At 37.3% G+C, this 18,105-nt stretch overlaps 3 protein-coding genes and 1 non-coding gene across 4 annotated transcripts; 2 read left to right on the top strand and 2 right to left on the bottom strand.

Annotated features, from left to right (window-relative positions):
• Positions 1-2,327: 2,327 nt before the first annotated feature.
• On the top strand, positions 2,328-2,434 carry LOC125593569. The gene has a single exon (XR_007329472.1). It is a non-coding gene; the product is annotated as a small nucleolar RNA R71 (small nucleolar RNA).
• A 4,912-nt stretch (positions 2,435-7,346) lies between these two features.
• On the top strand, positions 7,347-9,456 carry BNAC09G03690D. The gene is made up of 6 exons (XM_013882002.3): positions 7,347-7,548; positions 7,679-7,805; positions 7,875-8,044; positions 8,494-8,773; positions 8,869-9,035; positions 9,122-9,456. The coding sequence occupies exons 1-6, from the start codon at positions 7,404-7,406 to the stop codon at positions 9,283-9,285; spliced, it is 1,053 nt and encodes a 350-aa protein (XP_013737456.1). The 5' UTR covers positions 7,347-7,403; the 3' UTR covers positions 9,286-9,456.
• A 200-nt stretch (positions 9,457-9,656) lies between these two features.
• On the bottom strand, positions 9,657-10,675 carry LOC106444450 (mavicyanin). The gene is made up of 2 exons (XM_013885921.3): positions 10,420-10,675; positions 9,657-10,218 (listed from the first exon to the last, which is right to left on the bottom strand). The coding sequence occupies exons 1-2, from the start codon at positions 10,583-10,585 to the stop codon at positions 9,830-9,832; spliced, it is 555 nt and encodes a 184-aa protein (XP_013741375.2). The 5' UTR covers positions 10,586-10,675; the 3' UTR covers positions 9,657-9,829.
• Positions 10,676-11,602: 927 nt separating this feature from the next.
• Positions 11,603-15,619, bottom strand: LOC106440357 (sugar transport protein 13). The gene is made up of 4 exons (XM_013882001.3): positions 15,353-15,619; positions 14,314-14,764; positions 12,977-13,268; positions 11,603-12,584 (listed from the first exon to the last, which is right to left on the bottom strand). The coding sequence occupies exons 1-4, from the start codon at positions 15,486-15,488 to the stop codon at positions 11,865-11,867; spliced, it is 1,599 nt and encodes a 532-aa protein (XP_013737455.2). The 5' UTR covers positions 15,489-15,619; the 3' UTR covers positions 11,603-11,864.
• Positions 15,620-18,105: the final 2,486 nt, after the last annotated feature.

Below are 18,105 nucleotides of genomic sequence, written 5' to 3'. Positions count from 1 at the left end.
GGTTAACAAAAAGGTAATGAATGGAATAAGATAACCCAAATGTGTATGAGATCCATGACTAAGTTTGCAGATGCCCATATGCAAGAGAGATTAGATTCATTAAGTTCAGGTTCATTTGGAGCTGGTTTCAAGGCTATATAAATCTCACACAGCACAACAAGTTTCAAGCGGAGCTTTCAAGGTACAAAGCATACAAGTTTTCCAAGAGAAGTTTAAGCTATAAGGCAATCCCAATCATTGTTCCAAATGCAACATGAATGCAATCCTATATGCTGTAGACTCAATCCTAAGGATGCAACTACATGCTTGTTTTTGGTTTTTTTTTCTATGCAAATATGTATGTATAATGCAATGCATGAGACTCAAAATCATCAAAGCAAACGTGATCAAATACTTGGTACCTCCTCCACACTTAAATCACACAGTCTCTGTGTGAGTGAGAGAGAGAGATACCCAAAAGATAACTAAAATGCAAAATATGAACTAGTATATACAAGGGAGTGTGGTGGGTTACCTTCTATGGGGAATGAGTAGAGGGAGATGCTCCCTCCTCGTTGTCTTCAGGTGGTAATTCTTCAAGGTGCTCATCAGCAGGAGTGTCCATCTCTTCAATGTAGAAGGTTTGCCCGAACACAGTTGGTTTTCTCATTTTCCCCTTGATGTCAAAGTGGAGGATGTTCTCTTTACCCAAATGGAGATCAATCGTGCCTTCCTTCACATTAACAATAGCTCCTGCTGTAGCTAAGAATGGCCTTCCTAGAATCAATGGGTCTTGAGCCTCCTCACCCATCTCAAGCACCACAAAATCTGTAGGTATCTCATACCTTCCAATCTTCACAGGGAGGTCCTCTAAGATGCCCACATGGTACTTCACTGAACGATCAGCTAACACCAGAGAGAGTCTACACTTCTTGTACTGAGTGAATCCAAGCTTCTTTGCAACAGACAAAGACATCAAGCTAACACTAGCTCCCAAATCGCAGAGACATTTCTCAAATACCATAGGTCCAAGAGCACAAGGTAGTGTGAAGCATCCTGGATCCTCTAACTTCTCTGGAACATCAAGCCTTTGGATGATGGCACTGCGTTAATGGGTAAGAATCATCATGCCTTCTATCTCCTTCTTCTTTGCAGCTACAACATCTTTCAGGAACTTGTTGTATTGAGGAATCAACATGAAAGCATCGATGATGGGCATTGCAACCTGAACTTCACTCATTTGCTTCTCAAACAGAGCCTTGTACTTCTCTAGCAGCTGCTTCTTGAATCTACCAGAGAATGGAAGTTTGGGTTCATAGGGGGGAGGAACAGAAGAATTCTCACTTGCTGGAACAGCAGCTTCACCATCTTGTATTGTTTTCTTCTCTTCTCCAACCTTTCCTTTTCCTTTACCTTTAGCTTCCATAATCTTCTCCAAAATCTCATCATTGGTCTTCTCATCAACAATTACCACATCATCATCTAAGTTGATGGCCACTTCCTCACCTAGTTTCTCAACATCCCTGGTGAGGGTTGTAGGAGGTAACTGCTTACCACTCCTAAGGGTGATAGCTTTGGCCTCCTTGGGGTTTTGGTCAGATTTTCCAGGTAGAGATCCTTGCTGGCGATTCTGGTGAGTGATCATAGAAGCAAACTGATTCTCTAAATTCTTGACTGTAGAAGCAAGATGTGAGAATTTGTTGTTGAGCTCATTGTAGCTCCCATCAATCTTGGAATGAAGGTTCTTCAACTCATAACCAACATGCTTATCACTTCTAGTCTGAGACTCCAAGATTTGTTTCAGTAAGGTATCAGTGCTGCTCTCTTGAGGAGCAGAGGAACCAGACGAGGGGTTTTTCTGAGGCTGATAGCTGCATTGCTGGTTGTTTCTAGGCGGATAACCACTATGTTGGTTGTTGGAATATGATTTCTGTTGGTAGTTGTTGTACTGAAAGTTGGGCTCTTTTTTGTACCAGCTACCATTGTTGTTGATGAAACACAGCTCTTCCTGACCTTCCAAACCCTCAACCTCATGGACAACAGGTGGTGTCTCTTGACTTGGGTTACCAACAAAGTGCAGCTGTTCTTGGGTGGCTTTATCAGCAATGAGGATGTCTATCTTATCCTATAGAGCTTTCAACTCCTTCCTCGTCTGCTTATCACCTGATCGACTGCCTCTGTCGTGGTCTCCACTGTAGACTGCATCACTCTTTACCATGTTGTCAACCAGCTCCTCTGCATCTTCCTCAGTTATCCCCAAGAAGAACCAATTGCTAGTTGTATCCAGTCTGGCCCTGTACTTAGGAAGAGCACCACGGTAGAATGTGCTCAGCAAGCTCTCCTTAGAGAAACCATGGTGTGGGCATTGAGCTTGGTAGCCCTTGAATCTCTCCCAGGCTTCACTGAAGCCTTCCAAGTTCTTCTGTTGAAAGCAGGAAATCTCATTTCTCAACTTAGCAGTTCTTGAAGTAGAGAAGAACTTCTCTAAGAATGCTTTCTTGCAGTCATCCCAAGTGGTGATAGAGTCAATGGGTAGAGACTTCTCCCACAGACGTGCCTTATCCCCCAAAGAGAAAAGGGAATAGCTTGAGCTTTAAGGCATCTTCGGACACACCATTGGTTTTTGACAACCCACAGTAGCTGTCGAACTTGTCCAAGTGATCAAATGGGTCCTCTAGAGCCAAGCCATGATACTTGTTGTTCTCGATCATGTTGAGGAGTCCTGATTTGATCTCAAAGTTGTTGGCTGCCACGGCGGGTGCTCGGATTCCCATATGACCATGAATGTTGGGGCGGTCATAAGTGCCAATGGGTCGAGCTGCTCGCTGTGGTGGAACGTTGTTAGCTCCATTGGCATTCGCATCATTTTGAGGTATGTCTCCCATATCAGTATCCAATCTCTGCAAGTGAGCCTGTTGCTCTTCTTCTCTTCTCTTCTCTTCCTAGCACACTCTCTCTCTAAAGCTCTGATGTCTGCTGCTCTTGGTACTAGGTTTGATGGACCCCTACTCCGCAAGTTCATACATATGTAGATGAAAGGGAGGTGAAGAAGGAGAATCAGTAACAAAAAAAATAAAAATGACTTAGTCTCAAGTAAGTGACTAAATCTCAATGTTCAAATCTACTCAGAATTTGGCAACGGCGCCAATTTGATGTTAGGAGTTTTCAAGGCTCCTAAGACAAATGATGTAGTATAAAAGATTGTCGAACCAGTTCTGAGGGATATCAAAGCACCGAGAATGCAAGTACTCACTTAATCTAAGTGCAACCAATGATTTAGATGGGTTTTAAACTACTATTAATACTAGAAAGTAATTACAGAATGATACTTTCTTGACTAAGGGAAAATAGAACTCATGGGCATAGGGATTAGACCTTGGGTGATCAAGTATCGAACTAAGGATGGCAAATGATCAATCAAACTATCGACCTTAAGCCTAGACACAATTCTAAGCAAGCTCTATGTCTAGATGAATGCTCATTTGCTAACATATCTCAAACATCAAATGTCTTTGGTTGAATAATGTGAAAGCAATTATTACTAACAAGTCTATTAGCTATCTTAGCACCTTTAACAACAAATGTCTTTGGCAAAGTATACTAAAAGCCTAGGAGAGTTGTCTCAGGCATTTCATCAAACACCTTTTGGGTGGGAAATGCCTATTGATCAACTTTTGAGTGGCCAACTCAGAAGATGCATTATGAATACTCTACTAGCGAGGAACAAGAATGATCTACACTAAAGCATCCTAGAACTAACCTAATCAGCCTTGATCTCCCTAACCCATGAATTAAAAAGGTGATTATTCACTAATCTCCATGATTCCTCTTAAACCCATATTGGATTTCAGATTAATCATGTAGAGGAATAGATAAGAAATCAACAAGAACACAAGATGAAAGCAATCTGAATCTCCAGAAGTTTTACTAGTTGTTCTCCACCAAAAGGGATCCTCTGCCTCCAATGGCTTACAAAATTACTTAACTTAAGTTTAGGCATTGTAAAAATACAAAACAAATGACCAAAAGGCCCCTGAAATAACATAAAAATCGTCCAAGCAAAACACGCGGAGCGACCTAACATAGCCACTCCAGGAGGTCGCTCCCTACGCGTTTCTTCGTGTCTCGCCCCTTCAAAACGCGAGCGACTTGAGCTGGTCGCTCTGGCTGATCGCTCTGGCTGGAGCGACTTGAGATAGTCGCTCTGGGCTGGTCGCTCTGGCTGGGAGCGACCTTGGTAGGTCGCTCTGAGAGGTCGCTCCAGGATGCTCGAACAGGGTAGATATGCCTCTAGTAAATTGGTCGTAACTCCTTCATTACATCTTCAAATGACTTGAAACCACTTCCATTAGAAAGCTAACTCAATTTTCTGTGTCTCCACAAAATCTTAGCAACAGAAGATTTCTCTAAAGGCTCCATCCATGCTCATCTTTCACCCCTTTTTGGATCACAATGCTCCCAAACATCTCAAATCACTCCATGGCACACTCCAACACCTAATAAGGACAATGAATGCAAAATGCAACCTAGACATGGCTAAATCCTAATCTATATGATGAAAATGTTCATGTATGAATGGATAAAACAATGAAAATATGCAAGACATCACTCCCCCAAACTTGCTCTTTACTTGTCCTCAAGTGATCGATTTAAATTCATGGAAGAGAGACAAATAGCATAACCTCACTCTTTAGTCTACTCTAGCTTCTCAATGCCTAGTGAAACTCATACCTCTACACAAGTTGCCAGATCATCAATTAACAAGCACCTTAACCAGCTCTCACATTAAATTAAGCACAATGCAAACAAGTGAATTCTTGCAAATGGATAATTGATCCTAGTCATTTGACTTGGTGAACAAGGGTTGGTTTCATGAGAATGAAAGAAGGGTTTCCAAAGCATTTTTTCTAGCTATCACTCAAAAACAGGAACCTCATCATTATTGAAAATCTTTCTAAGAAAGGAAGCAACGGATGCATACATAGATTGGTTTTCATCCTTCTACCTTTTTCTAAGTGACATCAAACTCCACAAATTCCCTTTTTCACCCGATAAACATTCTTGCTCTCTCTCTTTTTCTTTTTCTTTTAACCACCAGAGACTCAATATCTTTCTCAACACTTAGCTCTAACTTTTCCTTATTCACTCTCTTTTTTTTATATTTTTTTTTCTTATCTAGAGCTTTCTCTCATTAACCTCTTTTGTCCCTAAGGTCTTTCTATCTTCTGTTTCCTCTTTAGTCATATCCTTTTTTTTTCACTTCCCAAACCCAAGATAAAAGAACTTAGAGTACACAAACTCACCCACCATCCTAGATGCTAGCTCAAATGAGGTTCCTATTGCTAGCCAAAGATGAGAACAAACCTATGTCGCTCCCAATACTCTCAAGATTTTGCACATGGCAAGCTAGCAAGAAGAGCCTCACTCAAGCAAATCAATGTTGGTCTCAAAGAAAGGTAAGTGTTTAAGGGTGTGGAGTGTCATTTGGGTTAACAAAAAGGTAATGAATTGAATAAGATAACTCAAATGTGTATGAGATCTATGACTAAGTATGCAAATGCTCATATACAAGAAAGATTAGATTCATTAAAATGTAAATCATATATTTAAATATTTACGATTATATTAAAATTATTCATTTATAGATGTATTTTTATCCGTACATATGCGTGGGCCAAGCATTAGTTTTACTTTTAAATAAAATAACTGGAGACCGTCTTCTCGATATTTCCCAAGTAGACCCAAAGGTTTTCAAATTGAACCTGTGAGTTGTTTGTCTGTTTATACAAAAGTTGATTGATATGAAAGTAATTTAAATCAATACATGAATATTTTATAATTCTTTGATGATAATGATATTACCTTTGACATTGGCTCGATCACGCAATTATTTAGAATCTTTTTTTACCTCAATTATTTAAGTATCTTACTTTAAATGTTCTTCATCAAGATTTTCGGCAATTATTAATTCGAACCTGCCACTCACCACGTACTTCATATAGATCATCCAGAGATCCATGCCCATATTGTTTGTTAATAAAATTGGGGGTGGGGGGTTAGAATTAAAAAAAACATAAAACAACAATAACCAAAACAATCAATTGTTTTTTGGGAAAATTGTTTTTTTTTGGAAAAATTGTTTATTAGAGCAAGAAAAGATATTAGTCTAAAAGGGACATAGTTATCATGTGTTCAATCAAGCGGGATCGATCGATCCAAAATTACAAGGTCTAACGGATCGATCGATCCTGATCATTATGCAGAACAATAAAAACGCGGAGCATATACTGATCAACCTGGTCCATTTCAGTCGATTGGCAAGGTCGATTTCATACAGATCGACCGATCTCAAATTATAGATTGATCGATCCGTGGAAGCATAGATATGAATCATGGTAGAAATAATGTGATTTTTTGTGAAATTTTTGTGAACAATCAATGGAATATAGAAGACGGCGTGAGAAGAAGGTTGCCACTTTTTTTTTGGTTTTTTTTTTTAAATCGATTTTTTTCAAAATATAAAAGTGAATATTCCCAAATATTTTGTTTCCATATTTTTAGGAACTGATTTCTTATCCGTAAAATACAACTAATATGTAGAAATCGGTTTCTACAGGTTTTTAGAATTATAGTAATGTGTAGATTTTGATTTCTACATGTTTTAGATTTACAGTAAATCTGTAGAAGTCGGTTTCTATGTGTTTTAGATTTATATTAATGTGTAGATTTTAATTTCTAAAGATTTTAAATCGGTAGGTTAAACGCGGAATGTGTATTCTAAATATTTTTAGAATACTCTTATTTGGGTATATCACGTAATCTAAACATTGTAGATTCAATAAAAAAAATAGATTTCGTTTTCTACTTCGTAGAATACCATTTCTACTTTATTTAGAATATAATCTGAAAATTATGATTTAAACATTTTTAAAACTTAAAAAAATACCACTAAGTTCATATAGGTATTTTATTAATAGTTACTATTTTTTTAATTTTTTTTGTTTGTAAAACTATTTATTAAATTTATTTTCAAATATATTAAACGGTATTATAGGCAAAAAATGACACAAAATAGATATTAGTCTTAAAATGAAATAGTTATCATTTTTTTGCTCTAAAAAATAATTTTCGCCTGTTTTTTTGATGATTAAATTGTCTTACGAATATTTCAACTAAAACCCTGGAGTTTTTAGTGCCTTCTTCAATTCTCTACCTGTCATCATCCATAGGACTTTACGAGAATCTCCTTTTGTAAAGCCTCAATCATTTTCTCTTTACTAAATTTCAACTTCAACCTAAAATAAACGTGTAGAAATTACTTTAGGAGTATTTTATATTAGTAACTAACTCAATAGGTGCCCTGATGTGGCTATCTATATAAATGTAAAGGCCTCCCGAAGACCCAAAACCAGACCACAGCAAAAATGGATAGTCACAAAAGGAGTTTGGGTTTCATATCTCTCGCTTTTCTCTTCATCACTTGCTCTTCTGCTGAGTTCCTCATTCAACAGGTCACAGAAGGCAAAGGAACAGAGAACAACAGTTCTTACAATGTCGAGGCGAATCTTGGTAAGCTTGTTGTTAGAGTAGAAGAGATCATGCTTCTTTTTTTTTTTGGATTTTCTTAGTAAAAGACTGGGATCCCGTAAAAGACTGAAACTCGTTTCTTGATTTTCTTGGAAACTTCCTTTGTTCACAGGAGAGACAAGAGCGTTTAGAGAGGAGCGACCATCAAGTAAGATAGTGACAATAGCAGGCTACTCGGTGATTAAAGGGAGATTCGAACCCTACGAATCCTCTGTTTTCGAAGCAGCTGGTTACAGATGGTAAAAAAATATTTCATTTTTACTGATTTTAACTCATTTATTAATTATTATTTTGGTAAAAAAAAACAGGAGATTGGTTTTGTACGTGATTGGTAATAAAAACGACGGTGGAGCTGGCCATATATCACTTTACGTGAGGATGGAAGAGACCGAGTCTCTTCCCTATGGTTGGGAAGTCAATGTTGATCTCAAACTCTTTGTCCACAATCCAAAGACCCATAAGTACTTGACTGTCACAGGTATATTTTCATCATTCATTTCTCAAAACTTATACAATGTGCTATGGACATTACTAGATCCATTCCATTTTTCACATTCTGCTAGCTATATTTTCATCATTCATCTTCCACGACGTATAAATGAGCTATGGATAATACTAGATCCATATAGTGCCGGCCTGACATTTTAAAAAATTTCATAATGCCCTACGCGCAACTACAAATTTATGCTTTTATTCTTTATATAAATTTTTTTAGTGCCCTATACACAACTAAAATTGTTGTATAAAATTGGAATACTCTAAGCGGCCAGTTCTTTTGCTTATGTTCTGGACCGGGCACTCATCCATTACACTTTTCATATTTTGATAGCTACATCTATTTGGAGGCTATAGAAGTTTGTAGAGATTAGTCTAAAAACCGAGTTGATAGTGATTGATATTTTTTTTCCCCCTAATTACGGATCGCAGATGGAACCGTGAAGCGATACAACGCTGCAAAAAAGGAGTGGGGATTCGGAAAATTGATCTCTCTTTCAATATTCGAGAACACGAACAATGGCTACATTGTGCAAGACACTTGTTCTTTTGGTGCTGAGATCCTCATTGTTAAACCAGCTGAGATACAAGAGAAAGTCACATTCATATCAAACCCTCCAAACAATGTTTTCACTTGGAAGATACTTCGTTTCTCCAGCTTGGAAGATAAATTTTACTATTCTGCCGATTTTCTCGTTGGAGACCGATACTGGTTAGTACTTGATCTCAAAGCATTGCAACTGTCATTTAAATTCATGGAGTGGCCAAGTGTAATAATTAACGTTCTTTTGGTTAATGAATAATCAGGAGATTAGGCTTTAACCCGAAAGGGGATGGAGATGGACGACCACATGCACTTCCACTCTTCTTATTTGCTCAAGGCTTTAAGGAAAACGCAGTTGCTACAAACACTTGGGGAGCAGTTAACTTGCGGTTAAAGAATCAGCGAAACTCCAACCACAGACAATTATATTGTAAGAAAACTATAACCAAAAGAAGAAAAAACAGTGACTGAAATTAATACCTGATATTAATTGTTCTTTTTTGGGGATGTATGCAGCTGCAGCTTGGTACCCGATTCGAAGCGATTATGGTGTAGGAGTGAACAACATCATATTGCTATCAGATTTAAAGGATCCGTCGAAAGGGTATTTGGTGAATGATGCCATTATCTTTGAAGCTGAAATGGTTAAGGTCTCTGTGACCAACATCGTCTCCGTTTAGTAAACTCTACTTGTTTGTCATATGGGTCAAACAACCTTATAAATAAAGAGACGTTTAATGAGGTTTTAATAATATGAAGTTGTCGATGCTTGTGATGTAATCGTCATTTATGTTCATCGAGTGTGTGTTTTCTGGTTTGTTATTAATGAAATGAAACTTTCATGGCTTTAAGTGTTTTTTTTCTCAAAAGATGTTGAGATAATTTTATAGTAATATGGATACAGTCAACCATTTCTAGAAGATTAATATGTTTTTAATTTGGTTTACGTAGCAAGTCCTTAGGCTATTTACCATGCCATATTTTGGATTCAAACTTAAAAATATTAATGAGATTACGAAAATAAAACTAGCATTTCTAACGAACTTACTCATTACAAAAATAAGTACTAACAAAATCGTTATACTTATATGCTTTTTCTTTTTATTATTGATGGAACGTTTCTACATTTTGAATCAACTAAGGGAGAAAAGAACAATACGGTAGAAAGATGAAAACATAGCAAAAACTTAAATGCAGTCATTGCAATGTTTTATATAATCCTAATTAAGAAGCAAAATTTGCAAAGATCAAAGAGACAAGGAGAGACACCACAGCTGCCGCCACACTCGAAAGAGAAGCCGCGTGGCTAGGAGATGGACCGGGGACTCCGGCTGCAGGAATCATAGTAGTCGACGAAGGAGAAGAGGAGGAAGAAATCGGTGGATCAGAGAGTGGCGTGAAGGAGACGGGATGAATGACGTTGAGGTCAAGTTTCTGACCAGCCATACAATGACCGGGAACGCCGCAGAAGAAGAAATGGTGGCCGTGGTTGGTGAGGGTAACTGAGTCGTTACCGGTGGTGAAGGTGGAGATTGGGTTTGAGTTGTTGCAGCTTCTATACATTGCATGCGTCACTCTCATCACGTTATGGAATTTCGGGTTGTACTCAAACACTGTCATATACAAATTACTTTATAGATCAGTTATAAACTTAATCATTCAAACTTTGAACAAATGTGAAAAAAAAAGAAGAAGTTAATAGTGCTGGAACAGGACCCACTTTCCGACATAAGTAAAAAGAACAACTACAAGTAGAATCCAGATCTGCTCATCTTAATGTATAATTAATGTGGTCAGAATGTTGTGGAACTCACAGACGGTATCACCAATGTGGAAAGTTTTGGTTGAGGCCCATAGCTTATAGTCTACGTTGGCTATGGTTGTCCAGCCTGCTGAGTCGCCGACTTTGTACACTGCCGCTTTACTCAGCCCTAACATCACCACCATACATGCCAAAGCCACCACTATCCTCGCCGCCATTCTCTCACTCTTCTTCTTCTTCGATATCTGGTCGAGAGCCCCACAAGGGTATGTGTATTTCTATACATAAATGAAACTAAGTGGTGTGTATATGTATGAAGAGGCCACTTTATTACTTTGGTTAGTTGGCTAATTTGGAGAAAGGAGTGTCTAAAAAGCATAATACCGACAAAGATTGCTTACTTGTTTATCCTTTATTGGTGTTGGACTTGATTTCTTATACTGACTTGAAATATCCGAAGACTATATCACATAAATATATTATTTTTGCGCCAACTATTTTTATGTAGTCGTACATAGTAAAGTCAATGCACCCATTACCAGATGATTCGAAATTGGAAAAAATATGAGTCTTTATATAAATTAAAGATCATGAACAAACAAAGATTTTGATCATCTGAAGAGTTCGGTATTAACTTGGCTAAAATTTTAAATTTATACCAGAATTGTTATATATGAATGATTTAGAAGAACCATGAATGATTTAGAAGAACCATCTTTCAGAAGTGTTATTAGGAACCTCACGCCAACTATAAGTTGGGTTCTGATTTTATGTGTAAAGACTACAATAAGCTCACTTATTGGTAATTTATGATTGATTTTTTTTTTAGAAAAAAAAGTGTTAAGCCTCTTGACAAAACAAATTAGATAATTAAATAAAACACACACACACAATGACACAAACTTAACCATACAATACATTTCTTGTATAATTTAAGTGTTCACATGGTTTAAAGTTTGGAAAGCTTGCAAGGAAGGAATGCTCAGTTGGTTGGTACGTTAATTTTGAATCACCTTATAATATTTCTACTTGGCATTTACTCTTCCTCCTACAATCTTGGTAACCAGATTTATTTACTTATTTAAATTATATTTTCATGCTAAAATCATTTTCTTTATCTGTTTCTATAGCACAATCTCTAGCAATTCAATCACTGCAGTATTCAGCAGATATCAAAAAGAAATCTGTACCAGACACACAACCCATGTGATGCCCCCTTTCATGATAATATACTATGCCCATAACAAACCCAATTTCGACCATTAATATAGCCTACATCTATTTGTAGAAATTCAACAATACAACTTTGGACTTTGGAATATACAATGTCACTCTCTTTAAGAAAAAACATAAAAAAAAAAACATAACAGAACACATGTTGGATGAAACATTAAGTACTTTACCTATACACAAACTCACTTTGAAGCATTAAGCAGAGTGTACAAAAACTGTATATTTCTTACAACTATTTGGTGTTTCTCTCGCTTCTAGTTTGGTTTAGAGCCGTGTTGAAGGGTCAAATCCGTTAGATTTACCGTTACTCTTCTTACCATTTACATGACCACTCGCGAACACTTGATCATCGTGATGATCATCCATGAACCTAGCCCAGAACCAGTGCTTCTTCCACACTCTCTCAGTCATCTCCTCGATAGGAATGTTCTTGGTCTCAGGAAGGAGGAACATCACAAAGAAAGACATCACCAAGACCCAAGCAGAAAAGAAGATGAATATCCCGAACTTGAAATGACACAACATCGAGAGGAAAGCCTGCGCGATGATGAAAGTGAAGAGGAGGTTGACGCAGACCGTCACACTCTGTCCAGCAGAACGTGTCTCTAGAGGGAAAGTCTCACTAGGGATTAGCCACCCGAGCGGTCCCCAAGACCAGGCGAAAGCAGCTACGTAGGTGCAGATCATCACCACGACTAGAATCGCAAACCCTTTGGAGAGGTTTTGTGAGTGGTCTGTGACTTTGATGCCGAGTATAATGGCGATAACGACTTGAGAGAAGAACATTTGGACACCAGCTTCAAGGAGAAGAACACGACGACCGACTTTGTCAACAGAGTAGATTGAGACTACCGTGGAGAGCACGTTGACTGCACCAGTGACCACCGCAGAGTAGAGAGCAGCGTCATTGCCAAAACCTAAAGTGCTGAAGAGAACAGGAGCGTAGAACATGATGGCGTTGATTCCAGTGCATTGTTGGAAGATCTGCAGTGTTTGCGTAATTATCACGCAACAATGGGTTAGCATAAACTAACAGCAGAACTAGCCTTACAAAATTAAACTTAAAATTTCAGCTCGTTTAATTCGGAAAGCTTTTGAAAATACTTTTTTTGTTAGTTCGAATTTTAAGAAAATATATATATCCAAAAATTAACCAAAATAATATAACCAAATTAACTAAACTAACCGAATTTAATTGAAAATAACCAAATTTAACCAAAAATATTTGAATTTTTTTAAAAAAATACTAAACTGAAATTATCACAAAACTGAGTCGAAAGTTTACTTCCGTGGGATTGTAACCGAAGCGAAAATACTCGACGTGAATTAAATCGATCAAACCGAAACTGCAGGGCTACACAAAGCAAAATACTGACCTGCAAAGCCACGGCAATGACAAGCTGAGGCCTATTCCTACGTTGAAGAAGGTTTCTAAAAGGGTGTTTGACTTCTTTAGCAAGGCGGCTAGCTTCAAGAAGGTCAGCAAACTCTGGCTCGACATTATCAGTACCCCGAATGCGACGAAGAACGGCTTTTCCTTCATCAAGACGACCTCTTTCGACGAGACTGTTCGGTGTTTCCGTCACCAACAAAGCTCCCACCGTCAGTAGAAGCGCCGGGACTCCGGCCAAACCTAAGGATAGTCTCCATCCCCATCCTCCCTTGATCCTGCAAAAAAATAAAACATTTATTTAGTGGGTCCGTATTTAACTCCAGTATGGGCCTAAGTAGATATATAATTAAAGCCCATTAATTCGGCTCAAGTGACAGATGCATTAAAAGTCAACGTAGAGGATAAAAATATTAGGGCATGCCGTGAAAAATGAGATACGACTAGATTCAGTGTACTATACTATCTCCGTATCTGAAAGTAAGATGTTTTAGATTTTTTTCTTGTTCCATAAAGATAGATTTTTTATATTGTTAAAGTATTTTTTTATATTTTTGAGAAACATTAATTGAAAATATTTGAATTGATTAAATTTTATTGGTGGAAAGTTATTGGAAAGTGTATAATAAAATAAAAAATAAATTAAATTATAAACATTTATTAAATTCTTAATAAACGTCTCTGCTCTAGAAAATGTAACTTAAATAACTGAGGGAGAGTATAAGATAAGACGTAGTCACGTAGGATGTGGATAGTATTTGCTGAAATCACGGAAGACTTAAATGTCTACTATTAAAAAAGGGTTAAAATGCTTTTGTGATGGTAGTTGAATATGAACAACCAAAAGTTTCACAACAAGTATAAGAAAACTTTGGAATAGTTTAGAAAGTATATGTTAAATATTTATCACCATCTATTTATTTGAAATTTTATTAATTTAAGCTTATTTCACACATTTTAGTCTTACTTTATCATAAAAAATAAAAAAATAAGAAGAGGATATATAAGGATAGAGATATCTTAAATAGACTTAAAACGTTAAAATGCTTTTCTGATAGTAGTTGAATATTGACAACCAAAAGTTTGACAAGAAGATAAATAAAACTTTGGAATAATTTAGAAAGTATATGTAAAATCATTATCACCATATATTGATTTTTTTAATTAATTTTAAGCTTATTTTCACACATTTTAGTCTTACTTTATCATAAAAAATAAAATAAAAATAAGAAGAGGACTTAAATTCCCATTTTATTAACTAAATTTTAAAAGAATCAGTTAAAAAAAAAAATAAGAAGAGGATATAAGGATAGAGATATTTACTTGGCGGTACCATAGTTGACAAGATTAGCGAAGAGGATTCCAATAGTGACGTTAAGTTGAAACAGAATATTAAGACCACCACGGATCTTAGTAGGTGCAATCTCCGACAAGAACAAAGGCACAGCTTGATTAGCGAACCCAACTCCACAACCAAGTAATATCCTTCCTGCAATGAGCATAGCTAGGTCTTGAGCCGCGGCGTTGAGAACCACACCGATGATGAAGAACACGCCGGCTATAAGCATGGTTGGTCTTCGTCCTAACGTTCTCGTCGTGTATGAAGCGAAGAACGTTGCGGTTAGACCGGCTAAGTATAGAGATGATGTGAAGAGTTGTAGTCCTTGGTTGTCGTACTTGCAGTAGTTGCTGTTTTTGTCGGCTCCGGCTTCTACTTTCCGGTGAACCACCGGAAAAAACTTCTTCAGAAAGTCCGGCATCGATGTCACTCCGCCTACATAACCAGATGGATGATGGAAAATAATTAATTATTCGTTGTTTTTTTGACGAAATTAATTATTCGTAGTTGCAATTATTTACCGTTTAATCTCATTTAGATATTGTAAGATAGTCATGAATCATGATGTTATGCATGAATTGTAGAGGACAAAATTATAATTAGTTATTCTAAAAAAAAAACTAACACCTATGACACTAGTGTTGTCATTATATTACTATTTAAAGTTAAACAAGGACGATCTAGATCTAGGGGTCACTAGTTGCCAAACTTTTGCAAGCTATGATTTCACTAATTAATTAACATTAATGGAACTAGCTGTAGTGAAACTTATTTTGATAAATTACTTTCTACAAGTTCTCTATATTTTAGTTGAAATCTTCCTCCCAAAGAAAAAAGTTAAATATGGTAGGTGAGAACATAACCAAAGTCCTATTAAGAATCATTACTGGAGATTTTTTTTTTTTTTTTTCTAAAACAAATATACATACTTGAGAAATCTTGCACTAACAAAAACTTAGGTATCCTATTATAATCAAATTTTCTACTTCATTCCATTAGAAACTAGCAATGGAATATTCATACCGGAGACACCAACGTCGTAGCCGAACATGAGACCGCCGGTAGCAGCCATGATGCAAGAGATGATAACTATTGGAGTTATCTTTGCCTCAAACTCCACTCCGTTTGCCGTCGCCGTCGCGAATCCTCCTCCGGCCATACTTAAGGTCTCTTCAGATACTAAATTGTAAAAGTAATTTTCTATAACGAGTTAAAAGGGAACACTTAATTAAAGAGACCATTGGGTGTTTAGTTCTTTATATAGAAGAAGAGGCAGTGAAGCACAAAGAGAAACCGTCTGCAGCCAATTGGATGCACACACGTCTCTTTGAATGTTCACATGCTCCTGAGTCATCAAGTCATTGGTCAACAAACGTTACTTCTGCTTTATGTGGCGCCTTAGTTGAATATATAATATGCATACCGCACAAGTCATAAGTCTTCTCTTTCTTGTTATTATATTATCCTTGAATATTATATTTTTTGTTCTGTTATACTGCATGATTCTCCTCTATTGTTAGATTGTTACAATTCTTTATATCGCTCTCAACGTGTTGTGAAAATCTTGCTACCGTATCAAAATATCTCATACCTTTGTATAATAAGAACGATCCGTTAACATCGTGTGTAGGTCATACAAATTTGCTGTCATGTAGCCTGTGAATAACTTCATAGATGTCACATTTGTACAATTTTATATATGGTATTTAAAGCCGACGGGACCGTTCCAAATGGCAAAATTCTGAAACAGTTTAGGTCAGTTTTAATTTGGTTTAAATTGCAGAATCGAAGTGGGATAAACCAGTTTAAAATTGTTGTTGTGCATTTGGCTACTTAACTGGTGAATAATGTAACAAACAGTACTCCAAGAAAGTAGGCTGAGACAACTCCAACCCACCAAACTTTCTTAAGACTATCTTAAAAGTCTATATATGTAAACACATATTTGTATCCTTACTCCATTCAACTGTTGTTAAATACGATTATGGAATCAAATATGTGATATTAATCTAAAGGTTTCGACATGGATTCGGCGGATCCGCCGGGATTACCTAGGTCTCCGGGGAGATCTACGGTTAATCGGAAGAATCAGCAGGAGGAAGTAACAATGGTGAACCTATCGGAAGGATCTGGTGATAAGCAGATTCAAAAAGTGATCTCGGAGTTGAAGAGTAAGGAGAGTTCGGTGGAGGTTGTAACGAAAAAACAAGGATCGGAGAACCTTTCGAGGGGAACTGAAAACGGAGGATCGTCATGGGTTGAGATAGCACAAGAGAAGAAAGTATTGAAGAAGTATGATCTGAAGATTGTAGAGTTAGAGGGTGGGAAAGCTGTGGAAATTCCTGATGAGGTTATTGATAAAGCAGATCTTCTATGGGAAGACTTTCTGATTGGCAAGTTTCTCGACACTGCTCCACACGTAGCTAGAGTACATGCTACTGTGAATAGGATCTGGAACCAAGGAGAATCGAAGCAGATTGATGTTCATATTGTGGATGATACGACAATGAAGTTCAAGGTTCAAAACCCAGCAATGCGAGCTCGAATCTTGAAAAGAGGTATGTGGAATATTGGGAATGTGCCGTTGGTTGTGACGAAGTGGACACCTGATGAGTTGAAGGAGAAGCCAGAAATTAAGACAATACTGATGTGGGTATATCTCAAAAATGTGCCAATGAATATGTATTCTTGGCAGGGGCTGAGTTTCATAGTGAGCGCAGCAGGGTTTCCGGTTCGTTTGCATCCAGAAACAACATCGTGTTCAAATTTCAAGTTAGCAAAGATCTTTGTGAATGTGGACTTATCTAAGGAGATGCCTGATAAGATAAACTTCACAAAAAATGGGAAATCTTCGGAGGTGGAGTTCATATACCCATGGTTGCCTCTTAGATGTCGCAGTTGTGGAAAGTGGGGGCATATAGCCAAAGTTTGTTTAATGAACAAGAAGAATGGGTCGGAGAAGTCAACTCATCAGATAGTAGAGCAAGAAGAAACGAGTAAAAGGGTCGCTATAGAAGATAGTAAAGAGAAGGCCAAAGAGAGGGAGATTGAAACAGAAGGAGGTGTTGATTTAAGAAAGGAGAACTCAGATGCAAATATTGTAGTGGATATTGAGGAGGGGGTAATAGTAGAGAAATGGATTGATGTCACACCAGAGAAGGCGAGTAGAAAATCAAATCTGAAGTTTGGGCAGGTGAAGATTTTAACTCCATCTAGATTCACAAATTTGCTCGAGGTGGATGAGGAAGGAATTTCTTTACAAGTGGGGAATATAAAAGATGCAGAGGTTGAGGAGATACTGAGTGTTGAAGAAGAGGTTGAAGAGATACTGAGTGTTGAAGAAGAGATTGTAGAGAGAGAGGAAACTAAAAGCGCAGAAGGGAAAGCAGAAAGCATAGAGGAGCAAGAAGTTGTAATAGCAAAAAAGGATGATATGAGTAGTGGAAAGGGTGGTAAGGAAGGAAGTATAATAGAAGAAAGTCAGAATCAGGGTATTGCTGGCATACAGATCACTCAAGAGAATTGGCCAGACTTGGCTAGTGCTTCTAAGCTTAGGCCTTCTCTACCACGAAGATCAAAGACGATGCATAAAGTGGTTCCAGAGTTGGGAATTCTGGGGAAACGTAACAAAAACTACTTGCAATGACCGGTTTCTTCTGGAATGTACGGGGATTTAATAAGCAATCGAAGCATAGAGTTGTGAGTAAATGGATTCAAGATAAAGGTTTACAGTTTGGGGGTTTGCTGGAAACAAGAGTGAAGGAAAGTAAGTCAGC

Source organism: Brassica napus, chromosome C9 (genome assembly GCF_020379485.1).
Source record: "Brassica napus cultivar Da-Ae chromosome C9, Da-Ae, whole genome shotgun sequence".
Classification (NCBI taxonomy): Eukaryota; Viridiplantae; Streptophyta; class Magnoliopsida; order Brassicales; family Brassicaceae; genus Brassica; species Brassica napus.
Note: the sequence above shows the minus strand (reverse complement) of the source record. Positions and strands in the feature narration are given on the sequence as shown.